Below are 24,691 nucleotides of genomic sequence, written 5' to 3' on the forward strand. Positions count from 1 at the left end.
TTTTGAAGAATATAAGGAGAATAATCCTGGAATGTTTTCATCAAAAACCTTAATTTCTTTTCGACTGAAGAAAGAAAGACATGAACATCTTGGATGACATGGGGGTGAGTAAATTATCAGGAAAATTTTATATGAAAGTGAACTAATCCTGTAAGACTGCTCTTATCAGGATACTCGACAAGACGGCCATTTTGTCATAATTCTGTGTGTTATTGTTTGTTCAAGCGCGAAAGAGAACTCGTTACTGGCGTGCATCTTTCTCTGCACACGAGTCGTGTGTGTGTCACATGACACGACATTCACAGACGACCCGTTCTCGTTTGTCTTGTGGCGCTTGAATGGTTTAAAAGCATTTGTGTGAATAAGAGCGTGATCATATAATGTAACACTAGCCAAATTATGACAGAAAAAAATAGATGCTGCATTAACATTAAGCTGAAAAAAATAATCACATGCTGTTAACACGCTAATTTTGACAGCACTAATATATATATATATATGATCTGTGATTCTGGCCTAAGCAAAAGAAACAGACAGGAAGGAGACGGACAGACGAGGGTGTGCGACAGTGACGTTTGTGCCTCCACTTTAAAGCACAGTTAATCAGTGTAATGGATGTGTTTCTTTACTTTAGCGGTGAGGTAAGCGCGAGCGTCGTCTGGCTGTCAGTCGTGGAGCCGAACACACCTGACGTTCACTGAGACTGATGCGCACTGACTGCAGGAACTGCTGTGCTCGCTCAGACTCAAACACAACAAACAAACACCTCCCATAATGCACCTCTCCAAACTGCCTACCTCTCACGACGCTTCTGAAGAGAGCGCGACAGCGACCGCCCACTTCTCTCGTTCTGGAAACATTTTTAACATTCATTCACTCCACAGGGATTTCATAAACTCTTCAGGAAAGAGCCAAACGAACCAGATCTGAGATGAATCACAACATTATTAAAAGAAAAAATCATCCCATGAATGATGTATGCAAATCATGAATGATAGTACAATATAAAACTACTAAGTTTATTGCAAAATATTCTGATATACACAGAAATTGATACTTTTATTCATCAAGGACGCATTAAACTGATCAAAAGTGATATAATATAATGTAACAAAAGATTCCATTTCAAATAAATGCTGTTATTTTGAACTTTCAATTCATCAAATAATGCTGGAAAATAAAACGTATGACGGTTTTCACCAAAATATGAACTGTTTTCAACATTGATAATAATCATAAATGTTTCTTGAGCAGCAAATCATCATATCAGAATGATTTCTGAAGGATCATGTGACACTGAAGACTGGAGTAATGATGCTGAAAATTCAGCTTTGATCACAGAATAAATTACACTTTACTATATATTCACATAGAAAACTGCTGATTTACATTGTAAAAATATTTCACAATTTTTACTGTATTTTTGATCAAATAAATGCAGCCTTGGTGAGCAGAAGAGACTCTTTTAAAAACATCTTAGGGACCCCAAACTTTTGAATGGAAGTGTACATAATTTTATAAAAGCTTTTTCACCAGATTTCCACGTGTGGTTCTGCGATAAAACATTCTCTGAGAAGAAAGATAAAATCCCTCTTGTGTCTCTACGGAAGCAAATATCATCACTGAACAACTTCAGAAGTAATTCTGCATCTGCGTCTGAAGTTTCAGATGTTATCGTAAGCAATGAATGTGATTTGCACTGTTCAAACACTGATACTTCAGCAACTTCTTAATCACAAAATGGACTGAAATAAATTGAATTGTGTTATTTTATTTGCACATACATTCACCATCCTCTCTCTATGTCTGGATGTAATTACCCAGAAGGCCGGTTGGTTATTTTACGCTGCAAATGTGCAGGATGTCATTAACAGCAGACCTGCGGCTGACGGTGTGCCGTTCGCGGCCCTGCGGCGTCCTATTTACGCTCTCCAAGAGAGAAGGGGCTCTTATTGCATTGCGTGATCCATGTAATTTCATTCCTGACTTGTTATTCTTCTCATTACGTGCCTGAATCCTTCCTCCGCAGTGCTGCACGCTCCGAACAACACAGAGACAGACGGAGACGTGCTTTGATCTGAGCGATGCGATACGATGCACATCACGATAGAGTCACGACCGGTTCAACGTTTATACATGCATGTTTTTATGAAGCATAAAGAGGCATGCTGAAATGACTGAAATTAGATTTGTACACTGAAAAAAATGTATTTCACAATTAATTACAAAGTAACATAGTGAATTAAGTGAAATTGTATTGTACGTTCAGCAACACTTTACATTAAGGTCTGGTAACACTATACAAGATCTGGTTTGTTGACATTAGCTAACGCATTAACTGCATTTGTTTGCTAATGTTAGTAAAAATGTTTGTTCACAGTGCATTAACTAATAATACACTCTAAAAAATGCTGGGTTAAAAACAACCCAAGTTGGGTTGAAAATGGACAAACCCAGTGATTGGGTTGTTTTAACCCATCGATTGAGTTGTTTTAACCCATCGATTGAGTTGTTTTAACCCAGCGAATTGGGTTGTTTTAACCCATCGATTGGGTTGTTTTAACCCAGTGAATTGGGTTGATTTAACCCCGCGATTGAGTTGTTTTAATCCAGCGATTGAGTTGTTTTAACCCAGCGAATTGGGTTGTTTTAACCCAGCGATTGAGTTATTTTAACCCAGCGAATTGGGTTGTTTTAACCCAGCGATTGAGTTATTTTAACCCATCGATTGGGTTGTTTTAACCCAGTAAATTGGGTTGTTTTAACCCAGTGAATTGGGTTGTTTTAACCCAGCGATTGAGTTGTTTTAACCCAGCGATTGAGTTATTTTAACCCAGCGAATTGGGTTGTTTTAACCCATCGATTGGGTTGTTTTAATCCAGCGACTGAGTTGTTTTAATCCAGCGACTGAGTTGTTTTAACCCATCGATTGGGTTGTTTTAACCCAGCGAATGGGTTAAACGTTTGCCTAACCTGCTGGGTAGTTTTATTTAACTCAACTATTGTTTAAAAATGACTATATGTCTGACTTAAAAGGAACCGAAAATATGTTGGAAATGAACATTTATTAATAAGTTTAATGAACAATAATTAAACAAACATTTATTAAATTGCTTATTAATAAATGTTCACCTTTTGTTTATTTTTGTTGCCTCTAGTAATTATGTTTCTGATTTTTAATTTCTAACCTATTTTGGGTTCATTTTAAGTCAGACATATAGTCATTTTTAAACAATAGCTGGGTTAAATAAAACTACCCAGCAGGTTAGGCAAACATTTAACCCAACCGCTGGGTTAAAACAACCCAATCGATGGGTTAAAACAACCCAATTCGCTGGGTTAAAACAACTCAATCGCTGGGTTAAAACAACCCAATTCGCTGGGTTAAATCAACTCAACCGCTGGGTTAAAACAACCAGTTCACTGGGTTTGTCCATATTCAACCCAACTTGGGTTTGTTTTTAACCCAGCATTTGTTAGAGTGTAATATAGTTGTAACAAATGAACCTCATTGTGAAGTGTTACTGTATTTTCTTGTACATTTACAACTTTGAAAAAGCTTTTTCACAATGTAGACAAATATAAACTCACAAAAACTAAGAGTAATTGAAATGTGTTGCAGATTATTATATGAACGCACTCATTCATATCAATACAACGATCTAAAGTAATAGCAGATGCATATTGATATATGACAGCATCAGCTCAGATGAAAAACATAATGGCACAAACAAATGATGAAAGAAAGAAAATAACTTCAGCAAACTATGCCAAGTGAAACGAAGCGGGCGCCATCTGTGATGTACAATTTTCCCCGACACAAATTGCTTTTAATGTGAGAGCGAGATCGTTCTGCTGCCAAAGAGGGCTGTTGTGTGCTGATCCAGGTCCGTCCTCTTTTAAAAGAAGAAATTGTTCCCTGAGTTTGTGGGATCGGCGGGAAACGGCTCCCTTCTGATTGCGGCCCATTTGTTCTGTCAGCATTTCCACCTGCAATAAAGCCGTCCGACTTCTGGTCGCTTAACTGGCCTTTTCCAGGTCAAGCGCAGCTCCTTTCAGAGCCGAATCAAAGGAAACGCTCTCCGCCGAGCTCCAGCGCCAATCAACACGCTCCCCGGAGAGATCGCTCTGATCTGACCCAGAATGCTCTTTGGTTTCACTCAACGGAGCTCATGTTTGGTTAAGAGTCGCTAGAGGTTTTTACTTGAAATCCAGCTGATGAAAATGTGATAACAGCTGAATGCTCAAACATATATTTATTTACATTAATTTATCAGACATGCTAGACCTGCGCCGATACCTCATATATCCACGTCAAGTCACGTTTATTTCTACACTCTTAAAAATAAAAAATGCCTTTATTGGCATTGATGGTTCCATTAAGAACCTTTAACATCCATAGAATCTTTCTATTGCACAAAAGGTTCTTCATAGTGGAAAACGGTTCTTTAGATTATTAAAATGTCCTTCATACTGAGAAAAAAACATGGTTCTTTTGAGAACGGATCACTGAAAGGTTCTTTGGGGAACCAAAAACGGTTCTTCTATGGAATTGATGTGAAAAAAAATTAATTTTTAAGAGCGTACAGCGCTTTATACAATACAGATTGTTTCAAAGCAGTAATAAATAGGAAAATAAGACAGTAAATGTTGAAAAATTCAATTCATCTATAGAGCAGCAGTAGCAGCAAATTCAATTCAGCTCAATTCAGTTAAAAGCAGTGTTATTTTAGTTTTATTACTTTTCATTTTATTACTAGTTTTATTTATTAAATTTATGTTAAATTTAGTTTAATTTTTTTTAGTAATTTAATTATATGCTTTTGCCATTTTATTTTTTTATTTTTTTTAATATTGCTATTTAGATTTACATTTTTTTTTTTTTCAGTTTTAGACTTTTTTTTAATTTCCAGTTAATAATTTTAGTGCTTCAACTTAAACTTATTTCAGTTTATCGCCAAGTCAACATTTCAAATTTTCGTTTAAAGTTTGTAAGCGTGTCAATGTTGTAAAGTTCATCAATTATGAAACAAATTCAATTCAGCTCAATTTAATTAAAAGCAGTGTTATTTTTTTATTATTATTATTATATTTATTAATATTTTGTTTTTTAATGTTAAATTTAGTTAAATTTTTTAATATTTTTGTTATGTGCTTTTGCCATTTTATTCGTTTTTTTAATTGCTATTTATATGTATTTCTTTTTCAATTTTAGATTTTTTTATTTCCAGTTAATAATTTTAGTGCTTTAACAAACTTATTTCAGTTTATCGCCAAGTCAACATTTCTAATTTTTGTTTAAAGTTTTTCAGATAATATTTATATTTTATTGAAGTTGATTAACAGCCATTTTTTTAATCAGCGAATTAACAGAAATGTTTTTAATAGTTTTAGTTTACGATAATAACCCTGATTCAATGTTGATTCAGTTCAGTTCAATAAATGTAAATGTTGCAAAGTTAGTGTCATTATTCAGCTTGATTCAGTTCAAATTTTATTCTCATCTGATAGAGTTGATAATTATATTACTGAATATTAATTTTAATCTTTTAAAACCCCATATACATCCATAAATCTCAATTCATTTTCTTGCACTATTGCATTGAAACATCAGATCCTTGCATTGATATTTATTTCATTTCTGAGCACATTCATAACTCACATACAAGCACTTTCCCTCCCATTTTCGTCAGCCCAAACAGGAAATAAACACTTTCCCTGCGGCCACAAACAAGCCAAATGGTCATTCTGTGATCTTTCAGAAGCATTTGATGGCCTTCAGAAACATCCAAACCCGTGTGTGAAAGCACCAGCGCTGCATGAAAGACGCTGTTATCTCCACACGCCAAACGCTCAAACTTCTCTACAATATTCCACGAGCGCCTGCAGACAGCAATTTCCCCCAATAAAAGCCTTTGTTGCTCATTTTTGACAAGTGCACGTGCGCATCCGTAACATCCCATTCTCCTCCAGAGATCCAGGGTGGTTATTCAAATATGCCCACGCCCTCCATCAACACAGCATTTTGGCTAAAGATAGTCTTAAGTTAATGATGGTCGTCATAAACACATGTTAAGATGATTAAAAGAGCGGGAAAAACACAGCCCGAGGCATTCACGTTAAACCCTCCTCCGAAATCTGTCCATTGAGTTGGTTAAGCCTGCCTGGAGGAGGTTTCGCTCGCGGATTTGCCTCAAATTGTTGCATCCTACTCTTTGTCATTGTAAGGATGGACGCTTTGAAGGAAAAAAAAAAGACAGAGAAAATCCTTTACAGCCGCCATCTATTAATCCTGTTTAGCGAAAACTTTAGGACGAGTTTGTCTGACAGCCCACTCCAGCTACAATCGATGTCTGAATCAATATGTCCTGTGCAGCTAAATAGGAATTAACAGGTGGCTGCTGAGGTAAATGTTTCTGAACGAAGTCTGACATTTAGTTGAGGTGATTGAGTTATCTACACATCAGCCGGCGAGGAGTTTACCTTTGCTTCGGCCCCCGTAACAAACGTTAATCTCTAATTCGATATAAAACTCATCAGCGGAGAGTGCTGCGCTCTGTGTGTGTGTGTGTGTGTGACGGATAAACCCATACCTCAGCAGCAGGTATTCCTTCTGGCGGGCGGCACTGGAGAAGCACTTCCTGTTCGAGTGACACTTCCTTTCCCAGAGGCTCCTGGTCAAAGGTTTTCCTGAGATCTATGAGAGAAACACAGATTGTCAGCACATCATGTGAATGCAGACGACTGAGCGCATCATCCAGGAAACTACATTACCGGTCAAAAATTTTAAATTGTTATGAATTTTTAATGTTTTGAAAGTCTCTTCTGCTCACCAAAGCTGCATTTATTTGATCAAAAATACAGTAAAAAAAAAAGTGATATATTATTATAATGTAAATCAGTTGTTTTCTATGTGAATATATTGTAAAATGTAATTTATTCCTGTGATCAAAGCTGAATTTTCAGCATCATTACTCCAGTCTTCAGTGTCACATGATCAGAAATCATTCTAATATGATGATTTGCTGCTTAAGAAACATTTATGATTATTATTCAATGATGGATATTTTTGTGGAAATACTCATACAGATTAAAAGAAAAAGAAAAGAAATTAATACTTTAAATTAACCAATTAAATAACATCCCTATGTATGTAAATAACATCCCTACTAGTATTACTAGTTGTATTTTTTTTAGTAGTGTAAAAAAATTGTTTTCTTTGAATAAATAATTGTTTTAAATAAAACTGTAGCTTTTTAAAATATGATTTAGTCAATTATCAACAAAAGTTTAAAATAGAAACAGCCTTAAATCTCACAAAAAAACAAAATGTTTTCCTGTAAATTACAACACAAAATGTTTTTTTATTACATAATCAGTTTGTAAATTAGTGCTAGTCATTTCTTTTTAAAAATCTAGTGACTTAATTACTTCGCTTCACTTTGACAATTAAAATAAGACTCAAAACATTAAAGGGACCTATTATACAAGATGTAATATAAGTCTCTGGTGTCTCCAGAATGTGTCTGTGAAGTTTCAGCTCAAAATACCCCACAGATCATTTATTATAGCTTGTCAAATTTGCCCCTATTTGGGTGTGAGCAAAAACACGCCGTTTTTGTGTGTGTCCCTTTAAATGCAAATGAGCTGCTGCTCCCGCCCCCTTTCCAGAAGAGGGCGGAGCTTTAACAGCTCACGCTTCGGTCGCTCAACAACAACAAAGCTGGAGAATCTCACGCAGCCAAAATGAGGATTGTCAGTAACGGTGTTCAGCCTTACATTGTTCAAACCGGAGTCGACACTGATGGAGAGACTCAGGAAGAAGTTACAACTTTTAGACGTTTCTGAACGGTTAGTGGATAAATTTATGTAGTTGCTCATCCACTAGCATGTGCCGTCATGTTAATCTTTTGTGCAAAACCCACTATAGATATCATACCTGTTTGCCAAACAGAGTCATACACACCAGGCTAACGTTTATGATTGATATCAAATGCTGTGAATGGTCTAATATTTTTTCCAAAATATCGCTCGGACAGAAACGCATCTTTTTTAGTAATCGATCTTGCCAGGGTCAACTTCAGGCTGTCCAAGCTAACGAGACTCTAAATAGTGTTCAGTGCTCGTCAATGACAGAACAGTTAGCATGCTTTGCTCCAACTTTTGCCATGGCGTTAGAACCGGTACATCATTGTCGCTTGTGAAAACAAAATGGCGGCACCGTGGGTGGAAACGTGCAGATTAAGGGCTGGTAATATTATAATAAGATCCCCTTCCTACGTCACTAGGGGAGCGAAATCTGAGCGGCTCGTTTTTTCACACGCTTGCAGAGAAAGGGTTGTCAAAACAAAGTTACTGGGTTGTCTTTTTTCACATTTTCTGGGTTGGTAGATGCACCGGGGACCCGATTATAGCACTTAAACACGGAAAAAGTCAGATTTTCATGATACATCCTCTTTAATGCATTATGAATATGATTGTGTGAAGATGATGTAAAACAGCAAAGACACTCAGCAACTGCAAAAAACAACCTACAGTCCTTGAGACAGCCCATCCAAACCAAACCAAGTCCTATCTATAATCAGTGAAGTTCTGCCAATCGCTACACATCTCTTCTGTCACACAGGGTCATTCTCCAGCCGAGGCATTAGATGTTGGTTATTCACTCTGACATCATGGGATGTAATATTTAACAGTGCTGGCCATCTTTCCCTCAAACATCTCCTCTCAGCTTCTGTAAGTCCAGTGGAAGCTGCTGGAATACAGATCTGTGTGTTTTCATTCAGCTCTTGCCTCAGCTCCTCACTATCCTCCTGCTTTCCTGGGTACATATTTGACTTCCAGCGTGAATAAAGCATGGGGACGAGGACCGTGTGGCGGCACAGGCTGATGGCCAGCATTTTCACAGGTGGTGTAATGAGTTTCCTGCTTCATGCTGAATATTAATGTGATTAGACAGACTTTACACAACTCTCAATGTTGTACATCAGGCTCTCTTTCAGCAGTCTCATTCAAAGCGTGTGGATCAGAGGATTTTCCACACAATATTTCCTGCTTATCTGCTGTCAGTGTCATTTACACATTTATCATCGGTCCATGATGGGAAAATGGTGTCATGATGATAAATGGGTTCAGATTCATTCCTCTGTGAATGATAGAAACATCACACACACAGACACACATTCGGTTAATGTTTCCTCATATTGCCAGTAGTGCTACACATGGGCTGTGTCTCAAAGCCTAGTGTGCTGCCTACATAGACAGCCTGAGTATTGCACTTTGGACACTGGGAAAGCTCAAACAAATCAAAACGAATCTTTCAAAATGCTCCAAATGTGCACATGACCACCAAAAATGCCCCAAATGTGTCTGAAAAAACCCTGTACAGTAAAATATTAATACTGTTTGCACTCTTAAAGAACTTTATAATTATAATTTGTTTCTTGTCATTTGCAGAACCGTGTTAACTTGCCCTTATATTAAATATTATTAACATTTTAAATGATATTAATATCAATGCAATAAATCACACTAAAACATGCTGGATTAAAAACAACCCAAGTTGGGTTGAAAATGAACAAACCCAGGGGTTGGGTTAAATGCTTGCCCAACCTGTTTTATTTTTATTTAACCCAACTATTGTTTAAAAATTACTATATTCGCTGGATTAAAACAACCCAATTCGCTGAGTTAAAACAACCCAATACACTGGGTTAAAAATAACCAATTCGCTGGGTTAAAACAGCCAATTCACTGGGTTAAAACAACCCAATACACTGGGTTAAAACAACCCAATACACTGGGTTAAAATAATCCAATTCGCTGGGTTAAAACAGCCAATTCACTGGGTTAAAACAACCCAATACACTGGGTTAAAACAACCCAATACACTGGGTTAAAATAACCCAATTCGCTGGGTTAAAACAACCAATTCGCTGGGTTAAAACAACCCAATACACTGGGTTAAAAATAACCAATTCACTGGGTTAAAACAAACCAATTCATTGGGTTAAATAACCCAATTCCCTGGGTTAAAACAACCAATTCATTGGATTAAAATAACCCAATTCGCTGGGTTAAAACAACCAATTCACTGGGTTAAAACAAACCAATTCATTGGGTTAAAATAACCCAATTTGCTGGGTTAAAACAAACCAATTCATTGGGTTAAAATAACCCAATTTGCTGGGTTAAAACAAACCAAATTCATTGGGTTAAAATAACCCAATTCGCTGGGTTAAAATAACCAATTCGCTGAGTTAAAACAACCCAATTCGATGGGTTTGTCCATTTTTAACCCATCTTAGGTTGTTTTTAACCCAACATATTTTAGAGTGTATAGTACAATATTTTTTTTTTTTTTTTTTTTTTTTTTTTTAATCGCAAATTACTTGCACATCAAATTTGGCTGATAAATTATCCCCCCAAAAATAATTTAAAGTCATTATTGTGTTAAATGAGAAAAGCATCAAATAAACTTTACAAAAAGTAGCTTTAGAAAGAAATATTTGATTTGATTCAACATAGAATTTATAACACACAAACTTTTAGGCTTTAACAATCATGAGGCCATGGAGTGAGTCAATGACGACAGAATTTTCTTTTTTGGGTGAACTATATCTTTAATGGGGTTTTTTATATATATATATATATATATATATATTAATATGGAAATATGAAATAATTTTTATTATGAAATTATACTCTAAATAAGAAATTAAAAGTAGGTGGCGGTAAATGTCTAAATGATTAAGTCACTGAGTCATTCATTCATTCATTCAATTCGTTCAAATGGCTGATTCATTCAGGAATGAAGCTCTCTTTATGAATGAGTCATTGAATCATTGGTTCACCGATTGATTTGCTCAAAATGCAGATTCATTCAGAAATTAAGCACTGCTGTGTGTGTGTGAACAGTTCTGCTCTGGCTTTATAGGTAATATTTTCGTTGGCAAAACTGAGCAAAAACAGACAATATTGTGTCACAATATGTATAAAATCAGTATCACATTTGCACTCGTGCTATTCAGAACAGAAACAGCACTCGTGTTTATATCATCATATCAATATGAGACAAAACCTCATACAGGGGTATTTTTGCCCTGATATCTTGAATTTCATGGTCATTCTAACTGTATTCTATAGGCTTCATCACAGTGAGTTGTTGCCCTGCTTCATGTTTGTCACCATCAACTGTATGAAATGTAAGATAAAAATGCACACAGACCCTGTTAAAATGGTTTGCATGTTCAAAAGGTGCTTATAATCCTCATAATTTCTGTCTAGGTTAATCAGGATTGAAGTCCCGTCCGTAATGACTCATGTCACTGTTACTCAAGTTTCTTTGACTCTAAACAAATCTAGATGACTTTGTTACATCTATGTCACCAAATGAGAAAAGGGGGCGGAGCAGCACAACTGACAGCTTCTGTCAGCCAGTCAGAAGGCCGGTTGTACTCGCGCCCGTTTCTTCCTCGCTGACAGTGATGGATGAGCCGCGCTCCCACGCTCTCCTCTGGGCCTCCTCCATCTCACACTCCCTCCATCTCTGTCTGTCTACTCTACGGCTGTCCATGAGGTCCACAGAGGAGGAAAGATGAGGAGAGATTTCACTGCTGCTCTAATAAAAATCCAATATTTCTCTGTGTTCCCACACGCGATGGAAGAGGTGAGAGCCGGAGCAGGAGAGGGAGGTGAAGAGAGCGTCTCGCTCCAGCGGCCTGCAGGTCCATTAGACATATATTATATTCAGCTGGAGGAGACGGTAATAACGTGGCCACTGAGAGCTGAAGGAGTCGTGTTATATAGTGTATGTGCCGTCTGCTCCCTCGAAAAAGATCAACAACACCGTGCCTGAAGTGAAAATGACAATCAAGTAAAATCCCATTTAAGGGAAGTCAGTCAGCAGCCATCTTGGTAACGTCCGCTATGTAGGTAACAGATGTACAAGTACAGCTCATTCTGCTTCAGCAAAACTGTGTTAAAATTACAAAATTATTATTATTTTTTTTTCATTAAAATTTCTCTTTAGCTCAAATTTCAAAAGACAGCTTTTAAGAACAACATTCACAAGTCAAAAAATTTGATTGGTGATCATCACAACCTTCAGATTCTCTGCAAAGGTCACGTCTGATTGCACACACACACACACACACACACACACACACACACAGAGCAGGAATATCCACGAGGATCCTGCAGTAAGACTCTGTGACTCCAGGAACTCTGGGATACAGTCTCTAATCCAGTCAGTGTGATCCAGACAGTGAGCAGCAGCGTTCGACCTGAGCGCCGACGTTATACAAACTCAAACACTGAATCTCACAACTTCAGCTCATATCTCTTTCTTTACATTTTGGGTAAAATAATTTATATTTAGCATAATAAAAATGTTTTTGGACCATTAACACATTATATTCATGACAATTAAGCTAATTTCCCTCCCCATATACAGTACATCATGGTAATATATGTTGCAATGTCATTTATGTTGATTGGAATAAGATTATTAGCAATTATTTACTGTAACAAAAAAAAAAAATACAGTAAAGAAATACTAATTAGAATACTGACGAAAGCATATGGATGTATTAAAGTAATGAGAAATTGTCATGAACATAATATCAGCTTAATAGTTCTAAAAATAGGATTAATTTTCTTTATGGTAAAGATACTCATTTTTCCTGTTTATTTTTGGGTAAATTGGCCTGTTTTTGAGATTATATTTCTCTCAAATTTGCTTAAATTTGGACCTGAGGTGCCGAACCAAACATCCAAACAAGCAGTAATAGGAGACGAGTTCGCTGGAATGATAAAAGAAACGTTTCATACATATTTGATGGATGGATTATAATAACGCTTCTGAAACAGAGCCAGTGGTTGTTAACAGAGTGTTATAGTTGTGTTGGACAGAAACAAGCGATTTGCTGATGTTGCTTATGACAAACAGAAGCTCAAGTCCTGCTCTGAGACGGCGTTTGTCCTCTCGGTAAAGGGAATTATGGGAAGTTTGGTTGGGTACAGATTAAGGGAAGCTCCTCTGTGCTTTTAAATATGAATTATTGTTGCACACAGGGCTGCTATGTGCATCATATTTACAGAAAGATGTTATAAAGTTTTCTGAAATGAAATTCAGGCCCTCATGCATGTTGTGTTCTGATCTGAGGTCAGGAAGCATCGTCTCGAGAGCGAATCATCATCAGGTCGCTCATTCTGAAGAATGATGTTTGTCATTGAAGAGAAGCGTCTGTCTTCCCACGCCGTACACTGAGACAGCGCTGTGGACGAGGGATGAAGGTCGTGAGTTTCTCTGAACCAGAGACAGAAAGCTGCCCTGTGGGTGTCACAACAAACCAAGGTCAAAACAGAGAGAGAACGCCAACAGCACACACACACACACACACAATGTCTACTCACATCAGCATATAGAAGAAACGCAACATTATTCTGATCACTAACTACATTCAACGATAGAAAAGACACTGAAGAGCCGCCGCATATACCGTCATGTCAAATCACGTCACATGATCTGAAAAAGAATAAACCGTTTGCTCTCATGACAAAATAGCCCTTCATCTGTGATGTTAAACAACACTGACACAGCTGACCACACAAACACACATGTTGGGTTTTTATGTTTTAAGGGGATTTTCCATAGACATAATGGCTTTTATACTGTACAAACTGTATATTCTATCACCTTACACTATCCCACACACACACACACACACACACAGTATATATACAGTATATACAGTAGCACCTTTCATACATGTACTAGCTCAAAGTGCTTTTTAAATAGTGTAATAAATTTGACATATCAAATATTTACAACATTTATATCTTCACAATGGTTTTGCTGGAGATATAAAAAACTAAATAGCATATTGATTTATTACAGTATTTTAATTTAACCTCAATAAACCAGCAGAACCAGAAGTGAAGTCCGATTCATTTATGTATACTAAAAAAATAAGTCTAAGATTAATTTAAATAACTTTACTGTACTTCTTGCATGAACAATCTATTTTTTGAAGCAAAAATAGCTGTTTGGATGAAATGATTAGAAAAAAATTATTAGTATATATATATATATATATATATAGTGTTTTACTTGGATTAAACAAAAATTAATTTTGAATCTACTTTTTAAAGCTACAATGGCTGTTTGGATGAAATGACTAGGGGGAAAAAAAATGCCTTTTATAGCATTTTGGTGTTAAAAACCCCAAAACAGAATATTATCAGGGCTGAAAATAAAGATCTTTTTTTAGTTGTATCACCCAGTGCTGTTTCCACACCAGTGAAAAGTGAAATTAATACGTAGGAAACAGTTTTAGCACACAGACATGAACGCAGAGCATGTCCAAATGTGTTTGTGAGTCGTCAGCGAGCGCATCGGGGCCATTACAGTAATAACTGCGGGTGAGTCGCTGTTTAAAGCGTGAGTCAGTCTCCACGCGGCGCTGGGATTGGCAGTTTAAACAACTCAGTCCAATTACCAGCGTTTTCATTCCATTACAGGCCGTCCCCCGAGGCCCACGCGCCGCACCCGCCCCATTGTGGGCACAATTAATTGGTTGTTCTGACACACGTGAGCTTGAAACGACTGACTGTAAATCGAACACGGCTCATGCCAGGTCAGAGTCTGCCTTCTTTAGTAGTGAACACTGCAGCCACTCTCAATGTTAACATGAGGAATTCAACAGGCCATATTATGCCCTCTTGTTGTTTTTAGGCTCTACTAGAGCAGGTTTTCCTGCTTAAATGTTGATTATTTTCCTCATATTCTCCATTGTTGCAGCTCCTCTCTTCCCAGTCTGTCAGTAACGCTCTGTTTAGTTCCTGTCTCTATGAAGCCCCTCCTTCTGAAAAGCACAATGTGCTCTGATTGGTCGGCTGGAGCAGTGTGTTGTGATTGGTGTTTGGGAAATGTCCCGCCCCTTACCATAACCGCCAGTTTCAACACACTACTAACTAACCCAACCAGGCCCCGCCCCTTTATTCTGCGTATGAATTATTTAAATGAGGAATATTGTGAAGAAAACTCAAGACTACAATGGAGGCGTTTCAGGAGTTCAGAAACACTGACACTGACATAGAGAAGAACTCCCGCCTTTTTCATGCTCAAACAGCAACATTACATGTACACAAGCATCTTCTTTAAATGAAACCGAGGCACAGAAGTAAAGATGCGAGGGAATCAAATGAGCTCATTGGCACTGCAGCAGTCTGTGCTGCAATCACCATCGCATGTTCCTTTTACTGACTCATTACATCCTGGCACACGGCCTGAGGAAAGTTTTCCCGTCCAATCCGTCTCCCCCTTCTGAATAGTTTCAGAGTTTCGAGCATGCTAAATCAAGCCTCTCCTCAATATTTGTTCTAGTGTGTAGCGCACCGGCCCTCGCCGCGCAGGTTTGTCACATTAACAGCAGTTGAGCCGAGCGGCCCGATTTAAAGCACTTTGGGGTTCTCGACAAAATGCGATCCATATTTTGTGCCGTTCCGGGGCCAAAAACCTGAGTGGTGAATAATGTAAGGTAGAGTTGGACATGGTGGAAATGAGCAAACACACACGCGCTGAATTTATTACCGCCTCTAATGGGCCAAACGCATTACAATGCCATTTGTGATATGTAGCGGTACACAACCTTTCTGCTTATTATAAATTAATGCAAGGTTGGAGACGATAAACTCTACACGGGTCTCGATACTTTCAGGAACACACAACAAACTTTAATTGAAACTTCAGCTGCATAACAGAAGAGATAAACAAATTACAAGCATTTCACACTCAGCTGAATCTCACGAAAGGCCTTGAACCTGTTGTGAGAAAAATGTTTTGAAAGAAGTTTCTTCTGCTCAGAATATTTTTGAAATAGAAAACTTTTGTAACATTATCAGTGTCTTTTTTTGACCATTTTAATGCATTCTTGTATTAAAATTAGTTTTAATATATTAAGTCAATCATCAGTATTACTTCAGTAAGTAGACGACCCTTTTCACTTGAGACTCTAAGAAATCAACCCCATAGCAACCATCCACAATACCCTAGCAACCTCATAGCAACCGCCCAGAACACTGTAGCAACTATTGGACAACAAAACAGGCAGATAAAAGCTTTACACTCCTTAGCAACACTATAGCAACCAACCACAATACCCTAGCAACCTCATAGCAACCACCCAGAACACTGTAGCAACTGCTGGAAAACAAAAAAGGCAGAAAAAACTTTAAACTTCTTAGCAACGCCATAGCAACCAACCACAATACCCTAACAACCTCATAGTAACCACCCAGAACACTGTAGCAACTGCTGGACAACAAAACAGGCAGATAAAAGCTTTACACTCCTTAGCAACGCCATAGCAACCACCCACAATACCCTAACAACCTCATAGCAACCACCCAGAACACTGTAGCAACTGCTGGACAACAAAACAGGCAGAAAAAAAGCTTTACACTTCTTAGCAAACACTGACAATACCCTAGCAACCTCATAGCAACCAGCCAGAACACTGTAGCAACTGCTGGACAACGAAACAGGCCGAAAAAAGTTTTAAACTTCTTAGCAACGTCATAGCAACCAACCACAATACCCTAGCAACCTCATAGCAACCACCCAGAACACTGTAGCAACTGCTGGAAAACAAAAAAGGCAGAAAAAACTTTAAACTTCTTAGCAACGCCATAGCAACCAACCACAATACCCTAACAACCTCATAGTAACCACCCAGAACACTGTAGCAACTGCTGGACAACGAAACAGGCCGAAAAAAGTTTTAAACTTCTTAGCAACGTCATAGCAACCACCCACAATACCCTAGCAACGTCATAGCAACCACCCAGAACACTGTAGCAACTGCTGGACAACGAAACAGGCCGAAAAAAGTTTTAAACTTCTTAGCAATGCCATAGCAACCACCCAGAACACTGTAGCAACTGCTGGACAACGAAACAGGCCGAAAAAAGTTTTAAACTTCTTAGCAACGCCATAGCAACCACCCACAATACCCTAGCAACGTCATAGCAACCACCCAGAACACTGTAGAAACTGCTGGATGATAAAACACCCTAAAAACACCTACACCTAACTGCTTAGCAACACCCTGGCAACACAATAGTGAGTTTTGCACAGGCAAGCATTACTCAGATTTTCTTGCATTTATTTTCAGCTAAATTTTACAAAAGGCCTCAAAACATTACATATTTTATGTAATAAACATTCTAAATATGGTAAGTCAATAAATCAGTATTACTAGTGGTCTAAACATGTATTAAAACTCATTGTGTAACTCGCAAACACATAGAAAGTGCCTGAGCAACACCCTGGCAACCACTCAAATCAACATAGCAGCATAGTACGTCTGCAAAGGAATAAACATTCAAATTAACTTTTAAAAATGTAAAAAGCCAAGTTTACTTTGAGACCTGACACTATTTAAAACTGAAACGAGAAGAGTTTACTGGAGATGTGTGAAATACACAACAAAATGTCTCCTGTTGGCTTTGGACCGGAGAATGGCTTCAGGGGAAAATATCACAGCTTGTGTTGGCTGAGATGACGACGGCTTCTCTCAGACACAAAAAGAGTCGCGGCCAAATGCAGCGAGCAGATCAGCTCTGAACCTCCGACCAGCTCCGGCTGAACCCGACGACGCCCGGCGGGCACAGCTCAGCTCCCATGAGCCTCCTCTGCCAGGCTGCGGCCGCACACGTGGTCGCATATGAAAACAATTACATTAATTGCATGTCTTTGGCTACTTGTGCTAAATTACACAAGTTAGTGAATTAAGGGCCATTTACATAGTTGAATTCTCCCGTCTCACCTCTGAAATGATTCAATCCCGCCACCGCTGCTAAAGTGAAGCGATCGCTGAGTTGGCATCTAGTATTTAAATCCACCAAACGAGCCCTCATTACACACACTGAAACTGACGCTGTGTTTGGAATAGCTATCATGCTACGCCTATGATTGCTGCAGTATACTATATATAGTACATGTATACAGTGTACAGTATGCAAATGTCCTGTATGCACAAAATATCCAGAAGACCTACTTCATTTGCTACAATGTGCATGGAATATTGTATCCCATAATGCAATGTCAACTGTAATTTTTAACATGTTTTATGATTCATTACTTGATCGGGCTGATACAGTAAATATTACATATTTTTACACAAAATTAGATGAAATGTAAAATAGTCATTTTATCTGGACACGTACTGAATTAACCGTGCAATATTTTGTGACCAAGGAATAATGCATACTGTTTCACTTACTATTTTAAAGAGAATAGTACAGTAGGCAGTGTACAGTACATACTGTGTGATATTCAGTAAGAGTAAGCAAGTATTCCATTCTCAACATGACACAAAGTATTGCAAAATATTTTGCAGAAATGGTAACAGTAGTATGCTAGTATGCTACCTGGAGCACAGCTTGTTTGGAATAGATGAAAATGCACACTGCCTACTGCATAATGGACCATATTTTACTGTATAATGCACATTATTTTTTAATATTAAAATAATACAAATAATATTTTTTAAATTAATATTATATATATAAAATTTATATATAAATAGACAAGAACTATTTAAAAAAAGATTTAAATATTTTTAATTTTATTTAAACAATTTTTTAATATTTTTAATATTTTTAATATTTTATTATTACATACTATTTTAAAAATATGACAGGTTGCATCTAGTTATCTCAAAAATAAATCATAAATTTGCATTTATAATATTACAATATTATTTTTGAAAACACTATATGCATATATATATATATTATATAAATATAACAGTTTATATATAAATATACAGACACTTTATTAAAAATAAAAGTTATGTATTAAAAATACTATTTCTAAAACAACACACACACACACATATATATATATATATATATATATATAATATTTAACATTTCATATATTTTTTTATTTTATTACATTTTTTATTTATTTTTATTATTTTAATTTTATATAATATTTTTAAAACATGACAGGTTGCATCTAGTTATCTCAAAAATAAGTCATAAATTTGCATTTATAATAATATAATAATTATATAAATATAATTTATATATAAATATAAAAACACTTTTTTAAAAATAAAAATACTTAAACAATACTAAGTTATGTATTAAAAATACTATTTCTAAAACAACACACACAAATATGTAACATTTTATATAAATATTTTTAATTTAATGAAATTATTTATTTTTATTTTTTATTATTATATACTACTTTTAAAAACATGACAGGTTGCATTTATAACAATATATTTTTTTAATACAATAACACACACATATATATATATATACATATATATATACATATATATATATATATATATATATATATATAACAATTTATATATATACACAAACACTTTTTGAAAAAATAAAAATACTTAAACTTAATACTGTTATGTATTAAAAATACTATTTCTAAAACAACACACACACGCACATATATATATATAAATTATTATATTATTTTACTATTATATACTATTATTTAAAACAGCTTGCATCTAGTTATTATCTAAAAAAAAACATCATAAATTTGCATTTATAAACAAATTGTCTCTTAACTTTTGGCGGTCCGATCAAGTAAAAGTCAGTAAAGGGAGGATCAGTAAAGGTTATCACTTTCAGTTCATTCATCACACTGCAAATGGAAGGTCAAGTCAAGTGCACTGCATTATGGGATACAGTTTTCTGCTTGTATAATGTATTTGTAGCAGTAGTTCATTCAGTTATTCCATATATCCTGTGAAAGTAAAGTATGAGTAGTACAGTAGTATGTTATTCTGTCTCGTCGAGTGTGTTGTGCTGAGGTAAATCACTGCTGTGTGTGAGTCCGTGTTAAACAGCATCTGTGTCCAGATCGAAGCTCGTCCCCTCATAACTCACGGCAGAAGTGCCCGACGCGACACGCTCACAAATCACGCTCGCAATTAATATCCTCAATGAGAGCGCGGAGCCTTCTACAGCTCCTGAACTTTATGGCGTTTCCATTGATCACCGTTCCACAACAACAAAACGCTGCTTATTTATCGCTCTGGAGTGTTACTCAGGCCCTGATTAAAACATCTGTCACATACAGGACGCTGAAAAAGGGTAAATGATCGCTGCTGTTTCCATTAGTCTCCGGAGAGAGAGAGAGAGAGAGAGAGAGCGAATCGAGCAGGCGGTCAGTGGAGCAAAGCCAGGACATTTGAATAGGGATTCATTCTGATTTGAATCAAAGGTTACAATGATTAAAGCAGAACGTGCTGCAGTAACACTGACCTGAGACCAGCTCTATTGACCCACAGCAGCAGAATAACTGTAACTAAAGCCAGCAGGTCAATGAGGAGGATTAATTAGTCTCCTAACCTCACTGGAAAAGCGTTTGCTGAATCTACAGCAAAATAGACTAAAGTGCTTAAAGTCAGTATGAAATCAAAACGATTTTAAGCATGTGAAATTATTTTAGACAAATGCGAGTAATAAAGAGTGATTTTGGCAGATTTTAGATGCATTATTACAGTCTTTAGTACAGACGCTGCATCGACACTGCTCTCTCACTACACGAGTCGAGATGTTCACCGCCGGACGACTGCAGACGAGCAGAAGAACAATAAGATAATGTATAAGTGGTGTGTGTTCTCGCCTGCGCTGTTCATCTAGTGTGACTGAGTCATTTCACACATCTCTCATTCACACACACACACACACACACACACACACTGAAGAGCTCCTCCACCTAAGTAAGTACAGCAGTATCTGCTCCAGCGTCTCTTTATGCTGGAAAAACATCTCGTTCTGCACCGGCTCTCGGTTGGAAAGTGACAAACAGAAAGACTTGGAAATTCTGATCCCCTAAACCCCTTTGAATAAAATAAAATAAAATAATGAATAAATAAATAAAAAAAATAAAAAATAAAAAATATAAACTATAAATATAATAAAGTTAAAATATAAATATAAAATATAAATAAAATAAAATAAAAATATAAAATAAATAAATAAATAATAAATAAATAAAACAAAAATAAATAAAATAAAAATATTAAATATTAAAAAATAAAATAAAATATAAATAAATAGAAAATAAAAATGTAAAATAAAAATAAATAAATATATATATATATATATATATATATATAAAATAAAAAAAAAAAAAAAAAAATTGTTAAATAAATAAATAAAACAATAAATAAATAAAATAAAAATAAAAAATAAAAATAATAACAAATAAAATATCAAATAAAATAATAAAAAATAAAAAATAGAAATAGAAAAATAAAATAAAAAAATATAACAAATAACAAATAAATAAAGCAAAAATTAATTAAATAAATAAATAAATAAATATAAAAAAAATAAATAAATAAAATAAAATAAAATTTTAGTTCAAAGGAGTTCAGCTGACAAAAACTGCATCACATTCACACAGTCGTAAGAGTGACTGAAGTGAACAAAACCTTCCTGGCGTCACTGCATCGGGTTTGTGAAGGTATCTGGGTGTGTCTCAGTATCTGCAGCAGCGACAGGACCGAGACACGGTGAGACACATTGGGACGTCCAGCTCTTGGATATAAACTATTTAGGAAAAAGGTGGAGTCTGCATGAGGGATGCCAGACGAATTGTTGGAAAGAGTGAGATCAGCAGCTGTTTATAAACACGAGCGCTGTGATTGGCTTTTGTTAGTAACACTAAATGAGGAAAACGACCACAAGAATGTAAACGCAACACAGTTCCACGAGAGGAAAAGGAAACATCAGAATCTGCTCCTCGATGAGTCGTGCGTGTATTGTTAGTGCGTGTGGACTCACAGGCGATCCGGACGTGGGCCTTACGGCTCTTGGTGGTTCCCGCGGAGCTCCAGGCCACACACTGACACCAGAAATCCTCCAGACCGAACAGTTCCTCCACCTGCTGACGGGTGATCTCGATACTGGCCTCCCGAACCACCAAACCTACAGACAGAGAGACAGAGTCAGAGAGACATCGAGGTTCTTCAAACCGCTCGTATGATGTAATGAAAGCGTCAGCTCTTGTAAACCTCCAGGCAGTTATTTCAGCTCCATCTACTTAAATGGGGAATGACTGAAATCTTCAAGACTGCTTGTCAAGATTATATGTTTCAGTAACAGAACTTATTTGCCACTATTTAATAAGATCAATAATCCAACCGAGGCTGAGCTTTAGAGATTTTACCACACTTCTGCTTCACATTGTACCTAACAACAGCTCATAATCGTGGTAAAATCAGAGGAATACATGGCTCTTTAGCTCATATTGATCAAATAAATAAATGAATAATAAATGAAAATAAATAAATGATATAAAATAAAAATAAATAAAATAAAAAAATGCTATAAAATAAAAACAAATAAAATAAAACAAATCATATAAAATAAAAAATAAACAATAATACATAATAAAAATAAAATAAAATATAAAATAAAATATAAAAATAAAATAAATAAAATGAAATGACACAATATAAATAAATAAAATAAAATAAAAAAATTATATATAAAAATAAAATAAATAATAAAAATAAATAAAATAAAATAAAAGATATAAAACATAAAACAAAACAAAAATAAAATAAAATAGAATAAAATAAAATAAACATCTAGTTTTGCCACAGCTCTCTGTTGGTAAGTGACAAACAGAAAGACTATTATAACAATATTTAAAAAATATTTTTAAAAACATTATTTTATTTTTATATTATATATATATATATATATATATACACATGCATTACACAAATTATAATTTTATTACAATTTAAAAAAATAATTACTATAAAAGAATAATTTAAATTATGCTGTACCTCACAACACTATTATTGAACAAAACCAGCAACACTTGTGGCGTGGAGGGATTAGAAATGAACAAAAAAATAGAGATAAAAGATCAAAACTTTATTTTGCCAGCGTGTGCCTAACAACACTCCATAATCGTGGTAAAATCAGAGTAAAGCTGAATTTTTCATGTCATAAAGATCAGCTGATGCTGTTTTCTAGAACCTCCACATTCATCCGTGCATCATAAATTCTCTGTTCTCGTACGTCTCTATGGCACGCATTGATTTGAGCGTCACAGAACAGCATTCGTCAATCAAACACCTGACGATGAGGAGTGATTTACTGTGAATGTGATCAAACACACGCGGGCCGTGAGCGTTGAGCTCGTCTGTGTTTGCGCAGATCGACTGCCAAGATGATTGAGCTGTTGTGAGTCTTTGTAGCTGCATTTGGACCGTCACGGCAGGCCGAATCCTGTTTGCTAAACTCCTCTGATTATTGTTCATCTGGCCGCTGGACGCTAAACAAATGAACGTGCCCACGGCAGCGGCCTTCAGCCCGGACGCCTCTCGAAACGCTACATTACAACCCGTGTCTTCATTTTTACGCTTTTAGCCGTATATATTTCATCGCGGGGATACAGAGATGTGAGCTAACCGATGTCTGCGTGTCTCTGGATGAACGTGTAAGCGGAGACGTCGACGCAGCTGTCGCGCGCTCACAGGCGCTGGAATGGCTCCTCGCGGTGCGCTGAATTCGTGTCAGTGCGTGTCTGAGCCCAACGGGCCCCTGAGGTGGTTTTCGGGCTCAGGTTCTGATTGGGTTGCAGCGCCAGCGGCTCCAGCCTGAGCCATAAAGCCACAGTAATCCTCTATGCAAATGAGCTGCTCTGCTCTCCTCTCCTCCAGCTTCTTCTACATACTAATTGCTTGTTGCTTCATCTGCAGACATTTAAAATCACTCACAGAGATAAACAACAAAATTTGATAACTTTTTTTAGACATGCAGAATGCAAATATCATGGTATATGAATAGGGTTTATTTTAATCAATATGATTTTAGGATAAAATGATATAAATAGAAGCAGAGAAATATAGATTTTCATGTATGCATTCATATATAACAAATAATAAATTACAAAAATATAAAAACAAAAAAACAAAAAATATTTATTACACATCTAATTGATTTTTAATATTTTCCTCATAACACTCATAAACATGAGCTATAATTATTAAATTAACCAATATAAATAATTATTAAAACCATTAAAAACTATATAAAATAACAATTATAAATAATTATAAAAATATTTAATAATTGTAAAATGACAAATATTTATTAAAAATAATTGTAAAATAATTATTATTATTATAAAAGAATATATATATATATATATATATGTTATTCCAATGATAATAAATATATTTATATTACAATAAATATATAAAAGATAAAACAATAAAATAAAACATACATATATAATAAATACATATTTGCATATAAATATTTTTTATTTTTAAGTTATATATATATATATATATATATATAAGAGAAATATAGATTTTCACTTATGCATTCATACATAAGAAATAATAAATTAATTATAAAAGCATAAAAACAATAACATATTTATTACACACATTTATTAAAAACTGAATAGATCATAATTATGAAGCTAACAATATAAATAATTATTAAAAAACATTAACAACTATATAAAATAATTATAAATAACTATAAAAATATTTAAAATAATTGTAAAATTATACATATTTATAAAAAATAATTTATTATAAAATAATTAATAATTATAAAATAATGTATGTATAATATATAACTGTTATTCCAAAGATAATAC

At 35.5% G+C, this 24,691-nt stretch overlaps 1 protein-coding gene across 2 annotated transcripts in view; it reads right to left on the bottom strand.

Annotated features, from left to right (window-relative positions):
* The window catches only part of unc5cb (unc-5 netrin receptor Cb), a 190,375-nt gene that overhangs the window by 58,738 nt on the left and 106,946 nt on the right, over positions 1 to 24,691 (bottom strand). For both annotated transcript variants that reach the window (XM_051911073.1, XM_051911074.1), the window contains exons 3-4: positions 21,844 to 21,987; positions 6,594 to 6,697 (exon numbers count right to left, since the gene is read on the bottom strand). In XM_051911073.1, the coding sequence (XP_051767033.1) occupies positions 6,594 to 6,697; positions 21,844 to 21,987 (248 nt within the window). The remainder of the gene's footprint in view (positions 1 to 6,593; positions 6,698 to 21,843; positions 21,988 to 24,691) is intronic.

Source organism: Ctenopharyngodon idella, chromosome 10 (genome assembly GCF_019924925.1).
Source record: "Ctenopharyngodon idella isolate HZGC_01 chromosome 10, HZGC01, whole genome shotgun sequence".
NCBI classification, from domain to species: domain Eukaryota; kingdom Metazoa; phylum Chordata; class Actinopteri; order Cypriniformes; family Xenocyprididae; genus Ctenopharyngodon; species Ctenopharyngodon idella.